Source organism: Crocodylus siamensis, chromosome 9 (assembly GCF_052110815.1).
Source record: "Crocodylus siamensis isolate JL-2025a chromosome 9, ASM5211081v1, whole genome shotgun sequence".
Classification (NCBI taxonomy): domain Eukaryota; kingdom Metazoa; phylum Chordata; order Crocodylia; family Crocodylidae; genus Crocodylus; species Crocodylus siamensis.
The window spans coordinates 53,148,119-53,174,549 of NC_143403.1; the positions used below are offsets into that span (position 1 = coordinate 53,148,119).

At 46.6% G+C, this 26,431-nt stretch overlaps 1 protein-coding gene across 5 annotated transcripts in view; it reads right to left on the reverse strand.

Annotated features, from left to right (window-relative positions):
* The window catches only part of NOS1 (nitric oxide synthase 1), a 164,798-nt gene that overhangs the window by 33,655 nt on the left and 104,712 nt on the right, over positions 1–26,431 (reverse strand). For all 5 annotated transcript variants that reach the window (XM_090062055.1, XM_090062059.1, XM_090062056.1 and 2 more), the window contains 11 exons: positions 25,439–25,571; positions 13,222–13,359; positions 12,342–12,487; positions 11,535–11,697; positions 10,216–10,307; positions 6,118–6,259; positions 4,763–4,902; positions 4,011–4,185; positions 3,105–3,206; positions 2,384–2,578; positions 1,051–1,136 (listed from right to left, as the gene is read on the reverse strand). In XM_090062055.1, the coding sequence (XP_089918181.1) occupies positions 1,051–1,136; positions 2,384–2,578; positions 3,105–3,206; positions 4,011–4,185; positions 4,763–4,902; positions 6,118–6,259; positions 10,216–10,307; positions 11,535–11,697; positions 12,342–12,487; positions 13,222–13,359; positions 25,439–25,571 (1,512 nt within the window). The remainder of the gene's footprint in view (positions 1–1,050; positions 1,137–2,383; positions 2,579–3,104; positions 3,207–4,010; positions 4,186–4,762; positions 4,903–6,117; positions 6,260–10,215; positions 10,308–11,534; positions 11,698–12,341; positions 12,488–13,221; positions 13,360–25,438; positions 25,572–26,431) is intronic.

Sequence of the window (26,431 nt, forward strand, 5' to 3'; positions counted from 1 at the left end):
AGAGGGTGCCCCCAGCTGCCAGGGCTATGGAGCCAGGGACCCAGGTGCACAGCCCCTTGACCCCTACAGCAGTACCTAAGCCCTGGCTGCCGCCTGTGGAAGGTAGTGCTTGCTGTGGTGGAGCAGAGCGCAGAGCCCAGCTCCCTCTCCCCATGGTGAGGTGCCCTCTACACCGCCACCCCTGCTGCTGCCAGGCAGGCAGGGGGCACCTTGCCATGGCAGTGCAGGGCTCCTAGCAGTGGTGGCATTAAGCTTCCCCACCCTGCCCTGCTCTGCCCTGACACCCCAAGTCCCGCACACTGGGCTGGGGAGACCCCAGGGGGAAAGCAGTAGGGCAGGGAGCCTTGAGCCCGCAGTGGGCAGCCTACCCCAACTCTATGCACAAACCTGGAGGGCATGTGCCTCCTGTGCCTCCCCAAGAGTGCATGAAGCGGTTTGGAGATGGTACCCGCACCCTTGGACAAGGTGCCCGTGGCCCCATCCTGCTCCCTGCCCAGGCCCTGTGGCCACGCATTCCAGCCCCAGGCTCCCTAGCCCCACGCACTGCCCCAGGTGGGTAGCAATTGCAGCCCCAGCCCTGCCTAATTCCCTCATTCTCTCCCTCACTATGGGGGCCTCATTTCCACCCCCCCATTCCCTCTCCCATGGGAGCTACTCTCCAGCCTGCCTGGTAGTCATGTGTATGTGTATGTGCGCACATACACATGGTGCCCCTTGCCTGATTACCCTTCTCCCGCTCCCCCCAGCCCCTTGCAGGCTGGAACTCTACCAGCCTGCAAGGGGAAACCCACCATTTCCCATGTTTTTCTCCTTTAAAGGAGCAAACCTGGATTTTTCTCCTTAAAATGAGAAAATCCACATTTTACTGTGGTGAACGGAAAACCCGGATCCCTGGTGATAAGACAACAATACAGCAGCAATGCAATCCACACATGTCTGCACAGCAGGAACACCAAACAGAACAGAAAGCTCAACACTAAGTTATGGGTGCATCACATCCTAGTATACAAATCCTTTTAATCTGTGGATGCAGCTTTTGCTGATACTTACTTTGCTAGTTTTTTAAACCCGATGGCTCTCTTTTTGGTAGGGGTCCCATTGACCCCTTTCCAGATATGAGTATTCCAAGGGTCAGGCTAGGAGGAAGAAGAAAATCATTAGTTAATGGGGGGGGGGGGGGGGTAGAAAGGAGGGAGGGAAGCTGGTTATTCAAGAACTTCAGGTCTATTCTGTCCAGCCATGGAATTTCATTGGTCCATAATGACAGAACCAGTTGTGAAGAGTGTCTGAGGTCATCTGTTAGGGCAGGTCAATAACTTCCCGCAGCCCAACTAACTCTTTAAGACTACAGATGTCCCTTCATAGTAATATCTAGGTCTTTCAGCTATGACTGGGTGCACTGGGTTTGCAAAAAGCTATCGCAAAATAATGGAAATAGTGCTGACTTGTAACAATATTGTATAACAAACCCATCCTGCCTCCCAGAAGTTAAGACAGTCCTAGGGGGCATCTACCACTAATGAACAGCAATGATGATAAGCATCAGCTGGGGGCGGGGTGGGGGGGGAGAAGAAATGGAATTCATCCCCCCATGCCTTTCTATTTTTATAGGTTTACTAGCAAGGGAATACAGCTACAAAAATGATTAAAAAGCAGCAAAATCCTCAGCTAATTCAGACATTTCACATGGATGTCAGTAATCAGAGTTCAGAGTGAACTGGGTTCTTGGTGGATTCATAAGAGATGAACAAATAGTTCCTTTTCCTAATTACTCCTTGAAGGCCCTTGAGTAAAGGTTGAATTAAAGCCACAGGAGTATGGTTGTCTGGCTAATGAGGGTACATGTCCTTGGAGTTCCTTTCCCCATTGTTTGAAATGTTAAGTCCTTAGCTGTTATCTTATCATTCACCCCAGTCAAAGTACTTTGTACTGCAATACAGGAGCTCAGAATAATACTTTCAATTCCCAAGCTGGCATGAACAGCTCACTCCAATTTACAAAGAGGAGGGAAGAGGAAGGTGATTAGAAAGCCATACCCTCATGGGCAAATTAGAGAGCAGGGTTGATGCACTCCAAAGAGAGATCTGCACATTTTTCACTAGGTAAAGGATAGAACACAGGACCTCAGGGAGTCTCGGGATTAGGATAGAGATGTGAAGGGTCAACCTCCTGAGTGAAGGGAACCCCTACAGGCCATCAGCGGTCAGTGAGGTGTGTTAACAGGCCCCACCACCTTCCAGAGGCAACTACCTGAATACAGAATCAATGCAGGGACAAGGAAGAACTCCTGCTCCTGTTGCATCCGCTCAGTCTTTCTATGCTTGTAGACACAGGACAGGGACAGGTTATGAAGCATGAGAAGAGGCCTAGTGATGGACAGTACCTGGTACTCAAAGGAGGGCGTGAGACGATAGTTGAGCATTTCCTGGTGGAAGACTGGAGTGACACTGCCAGACATTGGTGGGACAATCCATACCCAGTCAGCAGGACAGCCCCCACGGCAGTGGTACTCATTCTCCATGTGCTTGATGAAAGACTCTGTGGCCGAGTGATGATCCACAATAGTCACCTTGTCGCTCTGGTGGACGGAAAGCAGAAGAGAGGCAGCAACTTGAAGATTAATGCTCTCTGGACAGCAAGGACAGAACTGGGTACTTCAGTAGGAAGAAAAAGTTAGGACTCAGGGCTGGGAGCAGAGACTGGCATGAGATCCAAAAGCAAATGTGTTTTAGCGTTAAATGCAGCAGGCATTAGGGCAACAAATGGCTTTCCTATAGAGGTCCAAGGCTGAAGGATGTCAGTTTTTATCTCCAAGGCAAAGACATCCATTATATGACCTACCAGGAGCTGTCTAGAAGGGCCCTATAGTTAGGTCTGACTGAGAGGGTAGCCCTCACACATGCACATCAGGCCCCCATATCTGAAACAATGCTAAAACCTTCCAAAACTAAATGTATCAAAATAGTTGCCAACATGCCTGCAGGCATCTCCCCAAAGTGAATTTCTTGTCCAGCCTCTGAGCAGGACCCAGACACTATCCCCTACAAATGACCAACGCCTAGGATGCTGAGGATGCATAAGCAGCAAGTCCTGCAGGCAGGTACCTGAAAGCTGTACAGAACAGCTATGTTGATCTCCACCAGTGCTTGGTCCTTCCACAGTGAGGAGGTTTTCCTCATATCTAAGTTCATCTTTTTAGCTACCTCCTGCAAGGAAACATAGCAATAGGTGAGCAGAGAGCAAAGGTCCTCTGGCTTCTGCCTTGGCTAAGCCAATGGCAGGAAGGACCTGCACTTTCCAAACCTTACTGAAAGTGGAAGTAGGTCCTTGCTTGGCACCAGGACAGCTAAGTGTCCAGCCTGTCTGCTTCAATGCAGAGCAGTGAAGTGGCCCAATTTCCTCTGGAGACTCAGGGATTGGCCAAGACTAGTTCACACAGGGGGGCAAGAAGAGGAGAGCTTTCCACCCTGGCAATCCTGCATAGTTGGCTGTGGACTATCCTTGGTGGTGCAGGCAAGTGCTAGTAATCACTCATAGTGTTCCCCCAGGGGCTCAATGCTAGACAGAGTCTGGGGCAAGGAGGGTAATGTGCTACACCCCCTGCTCTCCAAATTATTTTGGCAGAGCTGGCTGCAAGTGGAGTGAAGAACACAACGCACCCCTGGAAAGAGTGGGAGAGAAGAATTTGTTAAAGCACTTGACTCCTTCAGCACCAGATGGGATTTAACAGCCACAGCCCAGTTGTGTTTAGGATTACAACTTCTTCATTCTCTTTCGTAATCTGGCACCCAAAACAGCTCCCTTGAGCACACTAGAATTCAATCTTATTTTCAGCACAGACCAAAGGCAACACTTAGACTTAATTTACTCCCCACGCAGTGGTACAACCCTAAGGTGGTACCCAGCTGCTCAGTAACTTCATATGTGCCCCACAGCATTTTCAAAGTGCAGCCACCAACCCCAACAGCTGTCACAAAAGGAAGCAGGAGGTAGAGGAGAGGCTGGGTTACCTCCAGCATGTTGTAGCGAGAGTTATCACAGTAATCTCTGACCCCGATCTCGGTGCCCATGTACCAGCCGCTGAAAGGGCAGGCAGAGAACTCCAAGCCTCCGATCTCTAGTAGCATGTTAGAAACCGCTGGCAAGCCGTACCACTTCAGTCCCAGGTCCTTGAACCACTCAAACCTGCCAAGGACATAATGGGGTTTACCAATCAGATAGGCACAGGGAAGAGAACAGAGGGGATTTTCTAGTAACATTATCCAAGTAGATGCCTGAATGTACTTTTTCCTGCTAAGTAGCCAGCAGTCATCACCCTGCAGAACCAGTCCTGTGGACATGAGAAAAGAGTTGATTCCTATAACAATTCCTTCCCCAGGGTCTGAAAACGTGGGTGCATTTTCTTTTCAGATGGAGGAGGTGCAGAGAAGAGGTGCATAGCAGAGGACTCAGGATAGTGTGACTGGAGAAACAAAAGCAATCAGAAACCAGCTCTACAGTTTTCTCATGAGAAAAGGACCAAGAGTCACTGGCTGTGCCAGTTTTACTGCAGAATGGGAAGCAGCTCTAAGGACTGAACCAAATGGCAGAAAAGGGTGCAATGTTATTGCAGTGGAACTGGGTTCCAGTGTGGCTCCCATCATACTTCCCCCTCCCCAAGCAAAGAGATGGGAAAGGCTTCCCAGTGCCCTTAGAGAAACCCTATGTGGTTCCCTCACTGCAGAACCCCCTTGCAGCAGCACTCCAATAGGCTCTAGCTTACTTAGGATGTCTGATGGGTACTTCCAGCACCAGCTCAGGGGGGATCTCAAAGAGTTCTGGATCATTGCCATTGGCTTGGAGAAGGAGTGGCAGCACATCAAAGCGACCCCTGGGTGCCTTCCACCCTTGCTGGATGCAGATCTGTAGGCAAACAAAGTCCTCATTGTAATTCTTGTCCATCTGGCCATTCAGTTACATTACCACCCATCAGGCACAGGGGAGAGAAGGGACTTCTCAGGATTTGACTACCTGAAGAACATCATTCTGGAGTATTTTTATTTTTGCTTTTTAAATATAAGAGGTGTCTCTACTCAGCCTGACTCCTGTCTCGGCTGAGTCATTCAAGAGTACTCTATAAATCAAGGTTATTAGCCATTTTTAATAGGAACTGATCATCATAAGCATGAATGCCGAGGACTTCTTGGTTACTACACTGTGCAGCAAGACAATGCAGGTCTAGAACCTGGATTGTTGCTTCCAGAACACCATCTGAGCAAACGGTACAATGTGTTAGCTTATAGCAGAGACTATAAAACAGGGTGTCTTTACATGTGGTCTGGGGGGTGGGGAAGTGCTTTAATTGAAGTAGCTCTTGGGAGGTGCTCCAATTAAAGCACCTGCAGCATCTTGTGCATTCAGCATCCCTGAACTTCAAAATGGCAGTGGGGACACTTTAATTAAAGTTTGTTTGATGAACTCTAGTTAAAGCGCTCCCACTGCCATTTTGAAGTGTAGGGACACTGAATACGTGAGATTCCAAGGTTGCAGGACTGTGGTAATTAGCACGCTCCAGTAGACTCAGTGAACCAAGTCTGCTCCAATGCGCTGTAATTACAGTGCATCAGAGCAGGCATCCTGCACATCTACAGCAGGGGCGGGTGATTATTTTGGGCAGAGGGCTGCTTACTGAGTTTTGGCAAGCCATTGAGGGCCACATGATAGGCAGCCAGGGGCAGATAAATATTAATTTTCTAAATTTTTTAGGGGCCCTGCAGGCCACATAGAATGGCCTGGAGGGCCACATCCAGCCCCTGGCCTGCATTTTACCCACCCCTGATCTACAGGCATCCATTCATTCTGATTCCATTCAGTAGAGGTCAGTGCTTTATGCATAAAGAAGCACAAATACAAGTTGACCGGGCAATGCCAAGTGCCAAGCTATTTGCATTATAGCACATGACTTGTCTTGGGAAAAGCAAAAGGAATGCAACGGGGTCTTTCAGATGGACCCAAACACTGTCGAACAATACGTAGATGCTTCATCCTGTCTGAACACCTGAGGTTTTCAGCCTTGTTGCTTTCTCCCAAACAAGATTGACCTACAATGCCTGGGACAGCTGTATTTTATAGGCTTACCTCTGTCAGCTCCACATTAGCCGGGTCTCCAAGAATGGTACCATCTGGCTGCTTGTAACCAGCATAGCGGATGAGCTGGGTGTTCCAGATTCTGAAGTCATGCTTTCCATCTGTCCTTTGGGGGAATATAGTGATAGCAGACCTGAAAGGACCAGGCAGTGCTGGCATTAGTATCATGAAGGATTACAGTTGCAAGGGTGGGTGGTCACTGCCAAGGCTGGGAAATGTTGCATAAGAAGGTGGTAAGCCCTTGCCAGCATTTACAAAGCCTCAGCTGATACGCCCTCTGGCACCAAGTTTGTGCTTGTGAATGTGACCAGATGCAAACTAATCTCCATATTCTCCAGGAAAAGAAAAGTGTTCCTTTCCAACAGGTTTTCAACCACTATGATGAAGATGTTCCCACTGAGATGAATGGCCTTTTGCACAAGCAGGTGTAATATAGAGGCAGAGAGGCTGGAGGGAGAGCTCCATTTTGTGTGTAAATTCATCTCCCTTTAGCTACCTACTCTTCATGCCATTGTTTCATTAATCTATACACTGAACAAGTCACGGACGAATAAAAAGATGGGGGAAGGAGTTCATCTAGTGGTCAGGAAAGGAAGTGGTCATTCCAGCCCAGCAGCAGTGTGGTGCAGTGGACCAGAAGTCAGTAGACCCAGGCTCTTCTCTAACCACTGACTTACTCTGTAACCCCAGACAGAATTATTTAATTTTCATAGATTTCGTAGACATTAGGGCTGGAAGGGACCTCGGGAGATCATCAAGTCCAGCCCCCCGCCCAAAGGGCAGGAAGTCAGCTGGGGTCATAGGATCCCAGCAAGGTAAGCATCCAATTTGCTCTTGAAGGTGTTCAATGTAGATGCTTGAACCACCTCCGATGGCAGGCTATTTCAGACCTTGGGGGCTCGGACAGTAAAGAAATTCTTCCTTATGTCCAGCCTGAAACAGTCTCACAGTAGTTTATGACCATTCGACCTTGTCAACCCTTGGGGCACTCTGCTGAACAAATGTTCCCCCAGATACTGGTGGTCACCCCGATAAACTTACAGGTGGCCATCAGATCACACCTGAGCCTGCGCTTTTCCAGGCTAAAGAGCCCCATGGCTCTCAGCCTGTCGTCGTAAGGTCTGTTTTCCTGACCTCTGATCATGTGCGTGGCTCTTCTCTGGACTCTCTCAAGCTTCTCCACATACTTTTTCAATTGTGGAGCCCAGAAGTGGATGTAGTACTCCAGCTGTGGCCTCACCAAGGCCGATTACAACAGGAGAATGACGTCCCTGGATTTGCTTGAGAAGCATCTATGGGTGCAAGCCAGAGTTTTGGTTGCTTTACTAGCTGCAGCATCGCATTGGAGGCTCATGTTCATCTTGTGGTCAATGATCACCCCCAAGTCTCTTTTTTCCATAGTGCTAGCCAGCGTAGCACTGCCCGGCCTATAAAGATGCTGCAGATTTCTCTTCCCAAGGTGGAGAACCTTGCATTTTTCGGTGTTAAACACCATCAGGTTCTCATTCGCCCATTTGCTGAACCTGTCCAGGTTAGCCTGGATCACTCGCCTGTCTTCTGGTGTGGATGCTTTGCCCCAAAGTTTGGTGTCATTGGCAAACTTGGCCAGTCCACTCCTGACTCCAATGTCCACATCATTAATGAAGATGTTGAACAATATGGGTCCAAGGACAGAGCCTTGGGGGACCCCACTGGTCACAGGACACCATGATGAGTGACTGGCATCAATTACAACCCTCTGGGTCCGACCACGGAGCCAATTTCCCAGCCAGCAGATGGTGGTAGACCCAAGGCCACAATTGGCCAGTTTCACCAAGAGGTGATCATGGGATACCAGATAGAAGGCTTGTTTGAAGTCAAGATATATGACATCAATCTCTTCTCCCTTGTCCAGGTCACCTGGTCATAGAAGGAAATGAGATTGGTCAAGCAAGACCTACCCGCAACAAACCTGTGCTGGCTGTCCCTCAGGATGTTGGCATTGGCCAGTCCATTAAGGATGGCCTCTTTAATAAACTTTTCTAAGACCTTCCCAGGGACAGAAGTCAAGCTGATGGGCCTATAGTTAGCCGGATCCACTTTCCTCCCTTTCTTGAAAATAGGCACCACATTGGCCTTCTTCCAGTCTTTGGGCACTACACCAGAGCACCAGGAGTTTTCAAAGATCCATGCCAGAGGCTGGGCTATGATGCTCGCCAGCTCCTTGAGTACCTGGGGGTGTAGATTGTCAGGGCCGGCTGACTTGAAGGTATCCAGCCTCTCAAGGTGTTCCTTCATGAAGTCAGCATTGATGGAGGGCAGGGGATCTCCCTCACCTGGATCTCCCTGTCCCGTGGTGGGCATGGGCTTCCCATGGGACTGATGAAAGACCAACGCAAAGTACCCATTTAATTGGCTGGCTTTTTCCTAGGCGTCAGTTGTCAGTTGTCCCTGCTAGTTCAGCAGGGGTCCAACGTTGCCCTTGCTTTTCCTCTGGCTCCCCACATATCTGAAAAAGGACTTTTATTGTCCTTGATGCTCAAAGCTAGGTGGAGTTCAGTTGCAGCCTTGGCTTTCCTGGTTTGTTCCCTGCAGGACTGGACCAGTGCAGAATAATCCTCCTTGGAGGTGACTCCCATCCTCCATCCTTTGTAGGCCTTTCTTTTTAGCCTCAGGAGGTCTGCTAGATCCATGGAGAGACAGGGGGGCTGCTATGCCCTCTTGCTGCCTTTCCTCCAAGATGGAATAGACTTAGCTTGCGCATTGAGGATTGCTCCCTTGAGGAGCAACCACTCTTCTTGAAGTCCCCTCCCCCTGGGGTCATGGCTCCTTAGGGCCTCACTGACAAGCCTCCTGAGCTTGTCAAAGTTGGCTTTCCTGAAGTCAAGGACTTCTGTGTTGCTGACTGACCTGCCAGCTTTATGGCAGATGGTGAAGGTGATCAGCTCATGGTTGCTGTCACCCAGTTTCCCATCTATCACTAAGTCGCCAATTAGGTCATCCCCAGTAGTCAGCACCAGGTCGAGCAGCACTTAACTTCTCAGTGTCTGGGTTCTCATCCATAAAATAGGAGCTAACAATATTCTTCTCCCTTGCCTATCATAAGCACAAGGTTTTCTTATAGTACTGATCCTTTGGACTCATTGTCCAGAGCATTTTTAAAACATAGTCATAGGTTTGAATGTTTACAGAAGTCAATGCCTGTACCCTGGCTGCCCCTGGGGCTACCCTTAGATGGAGAGTAGTTGAGGGGCAACACCTTTAGCTTGCACAAAAGTAACAGCATGAAGGTCAATTGAACTAGTGCACTTAAAGCATGCTAGCTTCTGTAGTCAACAGCACACAAAGGAGTGATGAGATGAGCATCCAGCCACCTCTCACTCTTAGCCCAAACCTCCAGATACCCAGTTAACAGCTGGGCCAACCAGGGAATGGTCTTTGGCATAAGTCCAGAGTTTGGCTTGCACTCATGGATGAGGTCATAGAGAAACACCTTAATCATTTTGCTTCTGCGCCCTTCTACTCAGATAGGTAGAAGAATTTAACTTCTTATATCTGCAAAGCCAAGAAAGGAACTGGCCCAAGAGGACATTCAGTTGTAGGCACGGGTTATTCACAAGTATGCTTTATCAAAGGGAGCTAATGAACTGGCCATATTCTGCAGAGGAAACTTCTTCAGTATGGAGAGACTGAACTCATTGTAAAACCTGCTGCACAAGATCCCACAGCCAGCAAGAAAGCCAGTTGCCATGCTTGGGCTGGTGGATCACAATCCACTTTCACAATACTGATTTGATGTTCTCAGGCTCAGGAATCAGTAGAGAACATTTCATTGTGCTATGACTACTGAAAGGAAGGGCAAGATCATCCAAAAGTAGGGATTAGGACTGCAGCAGAAACACACAGAACTAGCATTAAGGGGCCTGGAATCCTGATTCCTTCTCAGAAGGAGGACAAAAGGTTCCCATGGCATGAGACTGGAGTTGCTGGCCGGCAGGGAGTATTTCTCTTGCTCCAAGCTAAAAAGACAAACATGGCACAGATGATGGCATTGACAGTTCCTTCCAATTTGGATCTTGGCTCCCCTCCCCAGTCCCTTGTGCATCTCACCTGAGGTTCCCTTTGTTGGTGGCATATTTGATGTGGTTGCACATGTAATTGAACATCCCATGGGCTGTGGTACAGTCTCGGGCATCAAACACCTGAAAGAGTTGAAAGGAAGGAGCTGTAGAGCTCTCTCATTCTCAGATGAGCACATGTATCCTCTATGCCAGGGCTCAGAACTACAAACATAGCACAATGGAAAGCACTTTCTGGGGCTAAGGGTTTTACTTATCCATGGCTAGGTACCTATTTAGTGTCCGTCCCTGCTCCTGTAGTATGGGAGGACCTAATATATCAAGCCCTTTCTGCTCTGGGGAGCCAAATCCTGCAGAGGCCAAGACTGAAAGTATTTCAGTGTTTTCAACTTTCTATTGCTTCTAGCACCTTGCCCAGGCTGCCCAGCCATGGGCAGGTCCACCACCAAAAGCTACCACCAGCTTTGCTACTGCCATTAGTCTCTCCTAAAGTGAGACCCGAAGTGACATAAGCCAGGAAAGTGAGGGGTTGTGTCACTGGAGAATCTAGGACTGGGGTTCATTTTCAGAGCTTGCTCTGCTAGCCAGTGCTTTCATTTTTGTAGCCTGGCACATTTACTCTGCCATCAAACATTTAAGATAAAAGAAACAATATATCCAAGCTTCCCAGTGTAGGCGAGAGACTTGATTTCCTGTCTCCAGACCAGACCAAGGTTCAGTATGACAGTTTTATCTAGTCTATGAGCTGCTGCAAAGCTTTAGACAGCAGCTACAACCAAAATGCACAGGAGACAATTAATTCAAGTGATACCCTCAACCTTCAGGCAAAAGTGTATCAGGCCAAATTTATCCCGTGTGTGTTTACTTCACCAGAGATTAATTTGCCCACAATCCACTTTCACAATACTGATGCTGATTTGATGTTCTCAGGCTCAGGAATCAGTACAGAACATTTCACTGTGCTATGACTACTGAAAGGAGTCCCATGCCCTTCATCCAAGACAGAGCCACAGTTCTGGGTAAGTACCACATGGCATTCAGAGTCCCAAACCCAAAACACTGTGCAGTACAATAATATTGTCTTCAATTTGCTGTGTTGCAAATGAAGGCACCTCCTCTACAATTCAGGCAGCCTTTTACCAGACACGCATCTCTCCAGCTCAGGGTCATCAGAACAAAGCCCTGTGAAAGTCTGCTACACTCTTTGCATTTGCTGCCCAGAGCAGTATGCAATATGTCCATAGCAGCATGAGAAAAAGTTTGCCTCTTCCAAAGTATCTCCTAGGCTCACCAACAGGGTGTCCTTTTAAGGGCAACTTATTGTTTCTAGCCATAGAAGAACATGCTAACCTGCAGCTTGGACCACTGAATCCTGCCCACACAGCGTGATGCATTCCGCCAGGCATGCTTTGCTCCATAGATCAGCTCTGTGTCCCGCAGCTGATAGGTTTCTGTGGCTTCAATCTCCTTGGTCACTTCCTCCAGTCTTTCCATGTGAGCCTTGGAGCCAAACCTGAAAGCAGGAGGAAAGAAGTAAGTGGCAATCACCAATTCCAGTTCACTAGAGAGTGGATCTTTCTGGATTCCACTTGTGCACAAGGTTGTGCACACATGCACATGCATGCATGCATACACACACACATCCCAACAAGTATCTCTTTGGAATAAGATGGGAATGATCTTGAATTGGGGAGTCAACAGTTTCCACTGAGGCACAGAATAAGTGCTATGTGCCACACTACTGGAGGGAATACCATGGAAGAGAATCCCCATGACTGCATGAGGGTATTCTAACACTAAGACAGAGCACTACACATCATAGTCTTGTGTGTGTGACCCTGCTTGCATCCCCAGCTAACCACACTCACAGAGGACAGATGCAGGATGCTAGAGCCCCAGGGACTTCTAACACAGAGCAACACTATTAGTGGGGTCCATAGCTCCTTGTATTCTTGTGAAGCCAGCAGATTAAAAATGGACTAGCCACAGGGTACACATTCAGCTATGACATATAGAGCTAGTGGTATGCTGTTTCTTGCTCATCTCCATGCAGCAAAATTCAGTTGTGCATACAAGATTGCACCATGTTTTGACCAGAGGAAATATGAAATGTTATTGCTCTGCACATGTTAAATTAAGAAACCTTCTAATACTTACCTCTTTATGGAGGAATAGTATTGATCAATGAAATCCTTAGCCAAGAGAAGCAGCTCCTCTTTTGTCCTGGTATCTTCCTGCTTCCGGATATGCTGGGAAGGTGTCATTATTGAGCCCAGGCAGACCTGCTCTGTACACGCAGTGGCCTGAAGACAGAAGGGTGATATATGGACCTTAAGTTACTCAAGGCACCAGTGGCTACCCTGACTTGGCCAGTGGGTGGAGATCAGCTGCACTAAACAGGGGATGTCTCAGCTTGGGCACCCTTGACAATATTTCTAATATTTTTATTTTCATACTTATTTATTAGGATAGGACCCTGACCTCAGCATACGAGTCAGGGGTGTATCTTATGCTCCCTCACCTACCCTTCTGTCATGGACTACTGCGGTCTATAGAAGTCTTACCTAAGCCTGTTGTAGAGCTCTACACTCTCCTTTATGTCTCCAAAGATGGCTTCTATACTGTCCTCAGAGGAACCAACTTCCTGCCAGCATTAGACAATTCCTTCCATTTCAGCATCTGCCTTACATCCAGGCACTGGGAACTGCTGTAAAGCAACAGACCTTCCACCTCTGTAACTTCTCAAATCCAGGCCCTATGTTATATCTTTCCCCTTACTACTCTGTAGCTGTCCTACATTGATTATCCTACACTAAAGGGGGAGCCCTCTCCAAAACCTCCCCCCCCCCAAAATCTATATCCGACAACCTAGAAATCTGTGACTCAAACCACCCATGCCATACTCTTCACTGCTATAGGTGCAGTCATAGAATCTCTAAATTGGAAGATGGCTATGCAGTTTGAATGCATTTTAATCAGTCTTCACCCACTACACCAAGCTCAGAAACTGTTGGTTAAAACATTTATTCCTACTCACCATTGCTGTTTTTAGATGCAAAGTATCATGAAGCACTGAACCCGACTCCCAGTTCTTGATTTTAACAAACCTTGGGCACTTGGAAGGGCTTCCATTCACCACATTTTTTGTTGGAGACTGTCTCCCAGAGGGCGGTGGCTGGAAGGAAAAATAAAGTTGAAGTGTCTGGCTGTCATTCAGCAGCAAGTTCAGGAAAATATAGGACAATATATTCATTTCTTCATCATGGAGGTCTGGATTAAAATCCTAATTATAGCATAGACAAGATGAATTATGTGGTCTTGATCTCAATGCTCATGAAGATATGAATACTTCTAGGAAAGACTTGGTTAATATCTGATAATTACTCCAAGGGAATGAACAGAAGGAAGGCATCCTCTATAATACCAACCTTTCTTTCTGCTGCAAGAATGTAGAGCCAAAGATAAGCACACAAAAGAAATGAAAGGATTGCTAAATTATGTCCAGGTTGACTACTCCCAACTCATTCCCACTTCCCAAGTCCTCCTTCATAGTCTGTGTAGGTGCAGACCTACCACAATTGTGGGGAAAAATCTTACTGTGTGAGGACTGACATAGCAATGAATGCACATGGCCTGGAGGCAACTTGTAGGGACAAGATCCTGCTGCACATGCTTTGGCTACAATTGTTCAGATTTGCATCTAAGATTCTTTGGGTAAATTTTTTAACTTGTACATATGACACTGGAAAACCACAGTTCTAGTGACCGTCAGAGGAAGTCAGTTTCTGCTAACAAACTCCATCCAGTCATCAGCACGCATCTCATCTCAGAGTTTATCTTTCAGTGGAATGCACGGTGATGATTTCTGTGCAACCGTTTGGCATTCTAGAAGAGAGTCTGAACATTATGAAGGGACATATTTGGTCTGAAGCTAGAACAATGCATCCAACCCAACTTTTTCAAGTGTGGAGTTTGGTAGCTAAAGGATACCTCTATAGAACTAGATCTGAACCACCTCAACCTTTGAGAAAGTTCACATTTGGATTCAGACTTAGGATCTGAATTTTGTGACTCAGCTCTGCTCCAGTTTATACCAAGAATCAGGAAAAAAAATCCTGTATTTATCAATATCCACTTTGTAATCAGTGCAGAGATTCATGCTCCTTCTTGAACATGTGAGGAAGCCATGGCATGAGATCATACACCATAAAATGGCTATAGTGACACTAATTTGGCGTTCAGACATAACTAAAAGACTGAATAAGGAAGAGATGAGCCATGATGACAGCAACACTTGTTTCAGCACAACCAGCTTCATGGATGAGCAGATGAGAATGTGATGGATCCTATTTTAAGGACAAGCAGATTAAATATTTTAATCCAATGTTAATGGAAGTCTCTCTTTAAATAATCCAGTGACTTCAGATTGAGATGCTTCTCTCAGATTGGATTTATTTTCATGTCCACATTTAAATATAGAGAAAAAAAATCCTGTCTTTACTCTTCACTCACTCGACACAGCTGACAGGCCCGCTAGCTGTGGAGATAACTAGTGATGGACCCCCAGCCAGCAGTGCAAGCCACCAAAGAAAGGGCTTACATTCTAATGCTCACCAAGGACTCTACAGTCAGACATTTCAAGCTGAATCACCTTTTAAATCTGAAGTAGCAATTACAAGAGCTAGAGCTGTCTACCATGCTTTGTGTTTTGCAGACATATATCCAGTTCTGCTCTTGGTCATGCTGCCGAAAACCCCAAACAACTTTGCTCTTCTCCAGGTAACAACATCAGTTCTATACAGAACTGAGAGCAGTCTTTGCCCCTGGGTAGACTGCTATTTCACTTAGGAAAACAGCTCTTATTTTACAGAAGAACATAAGCCCTTACCAGATAACTGCAATACTGTCAAAGCCTTTTACTATATTTCCTATAGAGAAATGGTCAGGAATCATATCCAAGTACATTTACGAATACCCTTTCATGGCTTGGATTCCTTAGGTTGGCTAGATAACGGCAGAGCAAGATAGCTAGCCATGTTAGTCTGAAGTCAGGAGGAAGGCAGGGTAGATTTGTACTGTACAGACTAAATACATCAGAGATACATGACATAAGTTTTATAAGCAGAAGGCTTACTTCATCAGATAACGGGCACATCTACACAAGATGCTAAATATGAAGTAACCTAATACTACTGCTCAGTAGCATGTTACATCAAAAACAGTGCTAATACGCTACTGTGAAGTAGCATTAGACTACAGCGCAGTAGCGTCACTAAAAAGGCATGTGGTGATGCTACTGTACAGTAGCACTGGTTACAGCACATTGATTTAGTATTTTGTTACACAAGTACTAAACTTAATGCACAGTAACTACAGCACATTAATGAATGTATGGATGTGCCCACTGACAGTGATATTGGTAATGGCAGCCACAATACTACGTTGGTCAATTTAAAGTGACTCTTAAATAAAAATATCAGACCAAGCACTGGCTACCTTCTAATGACTACTACTACATACAACAGGAAGAAGGAAGCTACATAGGTTTATGATTTTAAATCATACTGTGTCCATAGATTCTGGATTCACCCTCTACAACTATGCTTGCTCTGCTATAGTGCCTGTGATCTGTGTATCTTGGTGGTCTGCATATCCAACTCCCACAATACTTGTGATGACTGTTTCTTAATGTCCCAGCTCCTATCACTTTGGGATTAGATGAGAATTTCTGGTTTCCCTTTCTCAAAAAACTATGTTTAGAGTCAAACATACTGGTACCTGCCTTTCCTTTGGATCAAACCTACAAGACTGAGAGGGGGACACTGGAGTGTGGGTACCTCAGTGTCTTCATATTCACTGCTCAGGCTTTTGTACCCTGGAAAAGTGTATCTAGCTTTGCTTTATCTTTTGAGTGAGAATTACATTCAGTGAGCTGATGTCTCACTTGGCATAATTCTATTGTCTTGCGAGACAGACAGATGCCTACTATTACTAGGTTTAGAGCTTTTGTCATTCCAGAAAACACCTTTACAAAGTGGTTCCCAAAGTTTCAGAATCTGAAAGCAAATAAAAAGAACCCCCAAAATTAACTGTAAAGTCTTATAATTTTTTAGTCCCATTTAAGGGACCAGGCTTATGATTGGTAGGGGCAGCAGCCTTCACGTGCATTTTTCAGCTAAGTTAGGCAACTTTAGGGCCAAGGCCAGGGCCAGGGCAACTGTTATATTCTCACTGAATTCAAATGGAGTGCACCACCATAACTGAAAAGCAAATTTGGCCATTTACAATCCCTGGGATCTTCACTCCATAAAAGCACATCAAAATGATGATTTCCCTATTTACTGGAAGCCTGTCATTCTCCTATCAAGGGGCTGCCAACAATGATGAACAACACACAAATACAAACAAGTTTCCTTTGTGTGTCCCTGCTGCTAGACAAATTGCTGCAAATTAGTAAATGCCCCAGGGATTACTATGAAAATTCATGCTTATTGAATGCAGGCAGCCCCCACGCTGAAACACCCTTGTGCCCCAGCCAGCTCGGTCAGCATCTACATGTGTGGTGCTGCAAAGTAAAACCTTCTCAGCAGGATAGTACTTGTATTTACAAGTACTACCCTGCTGCAGAGCTTATTACTTTACTCCAGCCTAATAGCCCTGCACAATGTAGATGCTGAGACTTCACTGCAGAGCTAATTAGTCTACTCCACAGTAAACATCTTGTGTAGACGTGCCCTGCTATTTCTAACCTAGTAAAGTACTCCTGGTATTCCCCAGATTCTTCACTGTTTTGTAAATCCAAGGCACTTGAGCTAAGTTCCACCAGCAAAGTGATGTTAGCTCAGGATGTGAAACATCACACATATATAGCTCTATTGGCCAACACCTGGTGTGTGGTTCTGCTGACAGGAAGAAGCTTTTGCTGTTCAGGGGATATGGTATAATTCTGGCAACAGAAAAGTCCCTTCTGCCAGTAAAGTTGCGTCTACACAAAGGGCCCAACCATCCTAGTGCAATCATTATAGTTAAATCAGCAGCAGCACTCCTGTAGTAGAGACATGGCCCCTGTCTTCAGAAGTGTCTAAACCAAACAACTGGCTACAAACATTAATAGACTTCAGGGTGTTTGAAACATGGATCCAAAAAATCTAGTGTGAGCCTGTCTCAGATGCTCAGTGTTGCATTTTCAAAGTTTCCCCTGTAGAAACTTTGCAGAGTGAGAAACTTAGGTGAGAGGCAGAGATTCATTATCTCTCACTGAGCAGGGAAAGATGTGTCCTGTGATCTCCTAGGCAATGGCACTAATGAGAGACTGAATTGTTTCGATTTGAAACTGCATACAGTGTGTCCATAAATGAACTGACAACCAAGAGAAAAGGGCAAAGTGCTCTAAGCCTGTCCACTCAGCCTTTCATTGGATTGCATTTTTGAAACCAAACAGTATCCATGGCTCTGTCAGAGCGGTTATATTCAATCCTTTTATGTTTTAATTAGGTAGCAGCAATATTAGTCACTCAAGAGCGGGGCAAATGGAGAGATTAATGTAGCAGTCAGGGGTGCGCATGCATTATGCAAAAGACTTTTACAATGGAGCATGTTGGTACTTATCATAAGTGTGCAGATTAGTGAGCCTTCTGACGTTGTTACATATGTATGCGAGAGTGCCATCCAGCCCCCTGTGTATTTGCTTTGCTTGGCTGGGCATCTGACAGGGAAAAAGTGGAGGTGGGTCATTGGTTTGTGCTAGCACAAACAGGCTGTACTTTAGGGAATATCTTTGAGAGCAGAGAAGGCTACAACCTTGTTCCCCTGAAATACTAAAGGAAGCCCCACTACCAGATGTATTTCATGGTGGGAGGGATGTGGAGAAGGGTAATCTAACCAAGGATGGGGGCTGGCTAACATGTTTTTATTCCCTGACAAACAGGTTCATGGAAACCATTGCAACTGTGCTGCAATACAGGGGTCTGTTAGAAGTGTGTGAGGGGCTGGACTGCCCCTAGTGGCTTGCAAGTCAGTGATATAAATTATATCCTTTGCCTCTATAATAGCCTATGGATCTGGGAGCAAAGTGCTCATGCTGGTTGTAGCTTTTCCCTCCTTTGCTTTACCCTGTAGTACAGGGTGATGGAGAATTAGACCCCATGGTTTTGATCTAAGATAGATTTGCCTCAGTTGATTATCCCCTCCATGTACAAGAAAGTTGAAAGCAAACAGACATAATTATTTCAGGGATTTAACAACAATTTATATATTTTACATCTTTCTAAGGCCATACAGTCCTGGGAAGTTGGAAACACAAATGGCTGTCTTCATTCTATGATGAATGAACACTGCCTCCTTGATTTTGTTGGGCTCTTTACAGGTGCTGGTAGTGATGATGGAAAGTTAAGTTAACTGGATGCAAATCAGTGAAGTCAATGTGCAGGGTACTGGGCTCTCGAAAGCCTCATTTGTGGAAAAGAAATAGAAGGGATGGTGTGACTACACAAAGGTCAGCAGTGAGACCCACACCCAATCTGCTTTGACAGCATTTCTGTACAAATGTTTTAATGTGTATTCACTTGTTTAATAAGCTACTCAACCAGGTCAATTTTTAAAAAATGTGCAAAAATCCCATGGTTAACCTTTGCCAAGCCAGGAACGAGATGTCGCCAGCATGATTGTAGTTGGTTCCAATGTAGAAGCAGTTCTCAAGGAGTGCAGTGGAACTCTTCAGGACAGTGACCATTCTGCTCTGTATTAACCCCACCACTCCATCCAGTAACTGCAACATGTCTTGGCTATGCCCCATGTAACACAGATCATTCAAATGAATGCTGCTCATTGCCACTACCCAGAGATGCTTCAAGATATAGGAGAGAAAGAAACATCTGTGGGGAAGATTTTAAAATCAGGTGGCAGCCAACAGCCAGTGATAAGGCCATGTACAGACAAGACGGCATGAGGCCCTACACTGGGAAGGATATACTTTGGCTGCATGCACACATTCAAATGACCTGGGAGAATTCTCCTGGGTTTGTTTTCCTGGTAGGAAAACTTACCCTGAGACACCTGAACAGATGTTCAAATGCAGAGTCCCTGAAGAGTCAAGAGTTTGTAGTGCTGATGCTGCACAGCCAAAGGGTTCCTGTGCACACATCTCAGCATGCTCTGCAGGCTCCATCAGTCTGTCTGGTGACAGATGGCAGCAGTGCACAGGGTAGCCCTGATTGGCTGACTCAGACCACTCAGGGGCAGCCTGCATCTCCCTGTAGCACAATGCGGGATGGTGAAGGGGGAGTGTTCTGCTTCCTGTTTGACTGGAGTACACTACATCCGAAGTGACACATATCTTATGGGGAAGGAGGCGGGGGGGGGGGAGGAGCAGAGCACCCTGGGATACTGAAGGATTGTGCTGTGACTTCTCTCAGAAGGGTAAAGTTGTATAGATATTCTCTCTGTCTCAGGAGAAACTCTAGTGAGAGCGATTTAACAGTGGTTGTTCCCAGGTTATTTTTTTCTCAGAGCAGTCATTTTTACCCTGGAAGAAAAATCCTAAACATCTGTATACTCGTGCTATCTTCTGGGAGAGCAATGACTCTCCCAAGAGGAACTAAATGCCTGTATGTGGCTTTTGATACAACCTCTCTCACTCATCCCTGCTCCCACCTAGTTCAGACCTGCTTGGCATAGTGTAAGTTTTAAGGCTGGCTAGAGCTGGGAAAGCAGTAAGTTTTTAGAGAAACCAAAGCCACCACCAAAGGAGGTTGTATAATGATATAGATAAGAAGGATAAAAGGAAAGCCAGAACATCTAGGGGGAAAAAATGAGTTTAATAGCAGCTTAAGACTAGGGATTTCAGCAGCACTAACATGGAAAGAAATTAAGCTCTGAATACAGGAGGTTATAGAATGCTTATAGTCACAGCTATACACATGCAATAAGCTTAGCAAAGCACATAAAAGACAGTGCTTTTACAGCCATGAGGGCAAGGACCAAAGCAATAACTTTAGCGGGGAGAGGACTGACAATACTTCTCACCTCCCATACATTAACCAAGGCAGCTTAGCTAAGTATAATATGGCCCTTGAGCTCAAGTCTCTGTGTCTTGATATTACATATAGAACATAGGTTAAAATCATCTGCATAGTTATAAGATCCAACTGCGCTATCTCACTCAACTACAGCTCCATAAAGCACAGATTTTCAGACTTTGAATTGAGTGACTTTCCTTCAGTCCAAACCAGACCCTTGAACCTCAGGATAGATCTGCATCTCCTTAATGTGCGCAACGCAGACAATAATGTTTTTGGGTGTTTTCCTTTATTTAAAAGCCTTTGTCACCTCCTTTTTAAAAGCATATTTAGAGACCTTGAATAATTAATCTTGCCCCATATGATGCACCCAACCCCAACCAATATTCTCACAGGTTGAGCTCATTAACATGCAGATTAGACATTTGTCTTTCACTCACAAGAGATGCCTAAGCACCCTGAGATAGTTAGAAAGGTAATAATGGCCCTGAACTTGTTGGAGTCCCAAAGTAATTTTACGCATTTGATTATTGTCTACCATGAACATTCAATGCAGCCCAAGGATGGGACACTGAGGACCTGGCAGAGAGTCAAGGCCCAGTTGTCTGAAATACCAAGCTCCTCAATCCCCTTCAGGTCAATGAGGGGGTTAAGGACATTATTCTCCTCATAGATAATGTTCAGCCTCTTGTAGAATCAGGTTCTCAAGGAGCGAGGGGTGTTTGGAGTAAGGGAGACCTTGTATACATGTGTGTTACAAAGACAGAAGCATAGAGATTATTTGAGAAAGAGTTATCCAATAGACAGGCATAGGGCTAGGGGATTAGAAACCCTTTTCTGGCCCTACTGGTATTTGCCCTTGTATAGGCAAGATCCAGTATTAGAAGTCCCCAAGTACACATCTTGAAAAACAGATTGTAAATACTTTTAAATATTTATGTATAAAAAGTTCCCATAAATATACAGCAAAACGTAATTCCCTGGAAGGCACACAGAGGAATATTGGTCTTAATCAAGATCTTTAAAGTGTTTTTAGGCAAGTCATGTCATCTCCCACCAGTGCCGGATGATGATAAGGTAGATCAGGGACAGCATGGCTTTGCTGGGTTTTGAATTTTTATTGTAAACAGTTTAGAGCAACATCATCCTACATGGGAATTAGGCCTGGGCGAAGCGGCTAGTATGCGCTTCAGATTTGGATTCAGCTGATTTGGAGGATGGTGATTCGATTTGTTGATTTGAATCGCTGTCCTGAATCGATTCAGCTGAATCACCCTGGCCCATCCCCCTAGCCCGGCAATGGCTGCCCCACACGCCCCAGCTCCCGGCACTTGGATAAAAAGCCCAGACTCAGCAGGTGCTGCCAGGCAGGGGGGTGACCCCCGCTGCCCCCCACTGCATGGGGGTCTCTCTATGAGCCCCCTAACCCTCCCAGCTCTCCCAGCCCCACCCCCCACAGCTCCGGCCCTTTAAGAAAAAAAGAAAAAACTTGAAAACCCTGGACTCACCGTTCCTGCCAGAGGGGGTTGATCCCCACTGCCCCATGCCATGTGGGGGACTCTTCCACAAACCCCCTGAAGCCCTGAGAGCACTGCAGGAGCAGTGAGTCCCAGGGCTTTTCTCTGTTTTTGTTTTTTCTTTCTTAAAGGGCCAGAGCCACGGGCAGCCATAGCGGGGCTGGGGTGGGGGGGGAGTGGGAGGGCTTGTGCAGAGCCCCCCACATAGCGTGGGGCAGTGGGAGGCAGCAGGAATTACCCCCTGCCCAGCAGCACCCAGTGAGCATTGGGCTTTTCTTTAAAGGGCTGGGAGCTGGGGCGGGTGGGGGTCAGGCAGGGCGGCTGGGGGAGCAGACAGGGGATGGGTCCTGGCAGGGGTCCCCCCATGGTCCCCTCCTCCCTCTCCCAGCTCTCCTCTCTGCCACCCCCTACTTTCCAGCTTGGAATGGCTGCAGCTTCCTGTTGCAGCCATCAGGGAGTGCCCGAATCATCTAAGCTCTCCAAACCTTTTCTCAAGATTCAGAGAGCTTTGAATCAATTCAGACCTTTTAATTGGTCCCCTGATTTGATTTGGATTCAGAGATTCGGCCACTGAATCGGGCTGAATTTCCTCCAAATCGAATCACCACCCAAAGCTTCACATAGCCCTAATGTGAATACTGTACCTTGTACAACGTTGGCTAATCCTGACTGGGATCCCATAAATAAGGACATACCATATTAATAAAAACCGAGCTGGGAAGAGTAGTCTGAAGCCAAGTGAGAAGGAAAATTCAGGTAGGGAAAGAAAGCACATCAACCCTTGCAAAGCAATCTCATAGGCCAGGGACAGACATTACACATAAACCAGTTTAAGTGATCAGAAACTGGTTTAAACCTGTAACAGAATGGACATTCAGTGCACATAAACCTGTTTCAAAATGGCTGAAACTGGTTTGCGATAAACCAGTTTATGCAATGTCTGTCCCAGAAACTTTGCCAGTTTGAATTAAACCAGATTCCCCCAGCATCCCAGCATGCTGTCTGAGTGTGGTTCCCTGCAGGACCCAGCAGGAGCAGGGGTCTGGCTAGAGGGGTTTAATCCCCACTCTCTGTTGCACTGGCAGGGACTCAAGCCAGGTCTGCCCACACTCCCCACTCGCTGCCGCAGCAGGGGGGCACCATGGCCCCTGAGGCCGAGAGGTGCAGGGAGCAGAGTTAGTTAGTTAGTTTCCCCTCTACCACACTGGCAGATGGGTGGCTCCCTGGCCAGAATAAGCCCCTGACTAGGTTGGACGCTGGAGGGAGAAGGAATAACCCTGCCCCTGCCCCCCACCCCCGGGCCCTGCTTGGCCATGCTCTGTCCCTGCCACTGCAGCAGGAGGAGGCAGGGCCCTTACTGGGGTGGCAGCCCCTGACACACTGCAGGGGAGAGCGAGCCCCTTCCTGGAGAGGGGCTGTGGGGGCTTGCCCGGTGCTGCCCCGGCCTAGTGCTGCCCCAGCCTGGTACCGCCATGCGTGGCCCGAGCCCACAGCTCAGCCCCTTACCAGGAAGGGGCTCGCTCTCCCCCACAGCATGACAGGGGCTTTTGTCCCCAGTAAGTGCCTGACTCTAGCACCCCCTGCAGCTAGCCTGAGCAACAGCAGGCATGTGCCCACATTGCCTCAGTCCAGAGAGCACATTTGTCCTGTTACAAACCAGTTCAGCGTAGGCAGGTTAGACTAACCTTCAAAGTTTGAATCGGTTCAGCCACTGGCTTTTTGAATGCCTGTCCCTAGCCTTAGAGAAGAGTTTGTACAGTGCAGATTGTTCTTAGCCAGGAAGAGGCATATGCCAGGGCCACTTTTATTTCAGGAACTTAGAGTCAAGACAAAGGCAATATCAAAGGCTCTCTGATTGTTTGCTTGATTGTGAACCTGTTTTTCCCCCTTGGGTTTTGTTCTTTACCATGTGATCTGCAGTGAATTAGAGCAAGGAGATGGGGCAAAGTGTTGAGTGCTGGGCTAGGCATCAGGAGTTCTCAATTTCCAACCTTGCTTGTGACACCTGTCCCATCTGAGAAATTAACCTAACCCAAAAAGTCCAGAAGCCATAATCTTCACTACCACATATCTGGTGTGATCCTACTGTCTTGGAGAAGATGAAAAGATTGCTTTCCTTCTTTGTCCTCTCTGCTCACCCAGGAATAATACATATTCAGCAAGGTGGTGTGAGAATGAATGGTTACTTGCAAAGTGCTAGGAGACAGATTAACATAGAAATATGCTGAGCAACATTTCTTAGCCCTCAGAGGGCATGTCCCCACAAGCAGGAGTGTGCTCTTGCATCAGCAAAAAAAGTAGCGGCACAAAATTGTGCTGCTATTTTTTGTCACTGCACATGCCCCTGCACGTGCGCTTTTGTATGTGGCAAAATACCCCACTTTGGGGAAACTCCCATTTCTCCTCTCCTTCTGGTTCCTGGTGTGCTGGAGGAGCTGGAGCAGAACTAGAGGAATGAGCCTCTGTGTCTGCCAGCACACTTTTTTTCATAGTTTTTTTTTGCTACCAGGATTTCCCGATAGCAAATTTTGCCCCCGTGTTGCAAATTTGCAGTGGCGGACACATTTTAACATGCCAGACATGCTGTTTGTGGCACCACAAAGAGGTCTGCAGTGCCACAAACTGCACATACTTGCATGCCTGGATCTGGCCAGGAAGCGCTATGTTCCGTTGTGGAGTTTTTAAAGCTGGAGCTAGGTCTGCTTTATCTTTAGGCACCACTCTGCACATTTCCTGGAAATCCTGTTTCATGCTAGCAAACAACCCACATTATGAAAGGGGCAGAACTCTGAACTGTGTGTACAAAGAAAACAGCTTTGGAGACTTGCACTCAGTGTGAGCTGCAGCTCCTCCACTGGAGCCAAGCACATAGGGCAGCACAGAAATTGGCTTCTGCACTTGATGGGCTGTAGCATCTTCTTGGTTGATTCCACTGAAATAAATGGGCCTGCCCTGGCAGAGATGACCGGGGAAGGGTGCGGGGCCCAAGGCAAATAAGCCTGTGCAGAGCCCAGACATGACAGCAGGGGGGTGGCAAGTGGCTGGATGCAAAGTCATTTCAGCTTTGCAGGGCCCCCAAAGCACGGAGTCTGGGACAGTTGCTCTGATTCGCTCCCTCACAGGGATGGTCCTGTGCACTGGGTTAACTGTACAGAATATGGCCACTTGTAGACACAGAGGTAATCACAACTGAACCATTGCTTTACTATGCTCAGAGAAGACTTGGGCATACTTTCCTGAAAATACTGCTCCTACATGGACTCAATCAAAAGGAACAGTTTAGGGCTCCTTATGCTCTGCTGACTTCCCCCTGTGTCAGCCCTAGTCAAGAAGCCATCTCACACATGGTCACAGCCTCAAAGAGACAGAAGCCTTATAATTGGTTTATTAATACAGGTATTAAGGAATACCACTCACTGTGCAGTAGCCCATCTGCAGTCCCTCTACTGCAGCACAGTATAGGCCTGCAAGAGCCTGAGCTCTCCTATCTTCCAGTGAAGTCCTTGAGGAGCTGTATCTGCTCCTCCAACATGCTCTTTTCTTCTGTATCCCTTCCAGGCTGGCACCTTTAAATGAAGCCCCATGCGCAAGCCAAACCTCTAATCTTCATCTAGCACCAGGCCTTTTCTACATGGAACTGTACTGTACATGAAAATCAGGCTGCAGCTCACCTGATGCTTGTTCCTTCACCAAGGGCACCCACAGGGAGCACAGCACTTACCTGTTCCTTTTCTGAGTAGGGATTGTTAAGGATGACAGGCATGTTGTTCTTGCCCCAGAGGTCATTGAAAACTCTGTCATTCTCCATTCCAGATGATAAGGGCTTCTGGGACTTGTTATCTGTTTCCCTGCAACTGAAGGGAAGGAACAGTAATTATTGACTTCACAGAAAAACGCTCAGCTTGTTCTCAGTCTCAGATTTCCCCACACTTACCCAACAAACAAAGCTAACCCATCTATGGCAAGGAAGAAGAACCCAGCCTGATGTGCCACTAGCATTCAACTCTGCTATCTCTGGTTAACTGGCTGGGTGGAGGATTTAACTTGCTCTAGACTACTTTCTGCAGGACTGGAAACTCAAAGCATTTGGGGAGGGAGGAAGGGACTAAACAAAACTCACCAAACCAGCCAAGAGGCTAAATCATCCTGATTTATCTCAACCACAAACAATAGGAATAGATTCACAGAAACAAATATAGTTCCTATAAACATCAGGGAATTGAAGTCCTCATTTGGCTAAGTTATAGAAGCAATAAATATGCAAAAGGCCAACACATTACACTTAACTGCATTTAAAATGTAAGAGTTTGCAAATTCAAGGATTAAAAAGTGCGTCAAGTATCATAGAAAACTCAGGACTTCTTATGGGAGGAGTATCTCGTGGTCATATTAACATGTGTTCATCCATCATAGGACAGCTCCATGCAGATAATACAAGCACAGCTGCTGATTCCTGATCCCAACCCCAGCACTACAGTGGACTCTTAAAGTGGTTCTATTGCAGTGTTAGGGCTGGGACTGACCATCAGCAGTGGCACTGCATGGGACCCTTGAACTGGCTCCCAGTGTGATGCCAGAGCTGAGACCAACAATCAGCATGCTTCACATTAGAAATTTTGTCAGCAATCACTTTAGAAATTGTAGTAAGCATTACCATGCGACTGCTCAGAACACATTCGAACTTTGAACGCAGTACAGTAATGCTCACTATAAT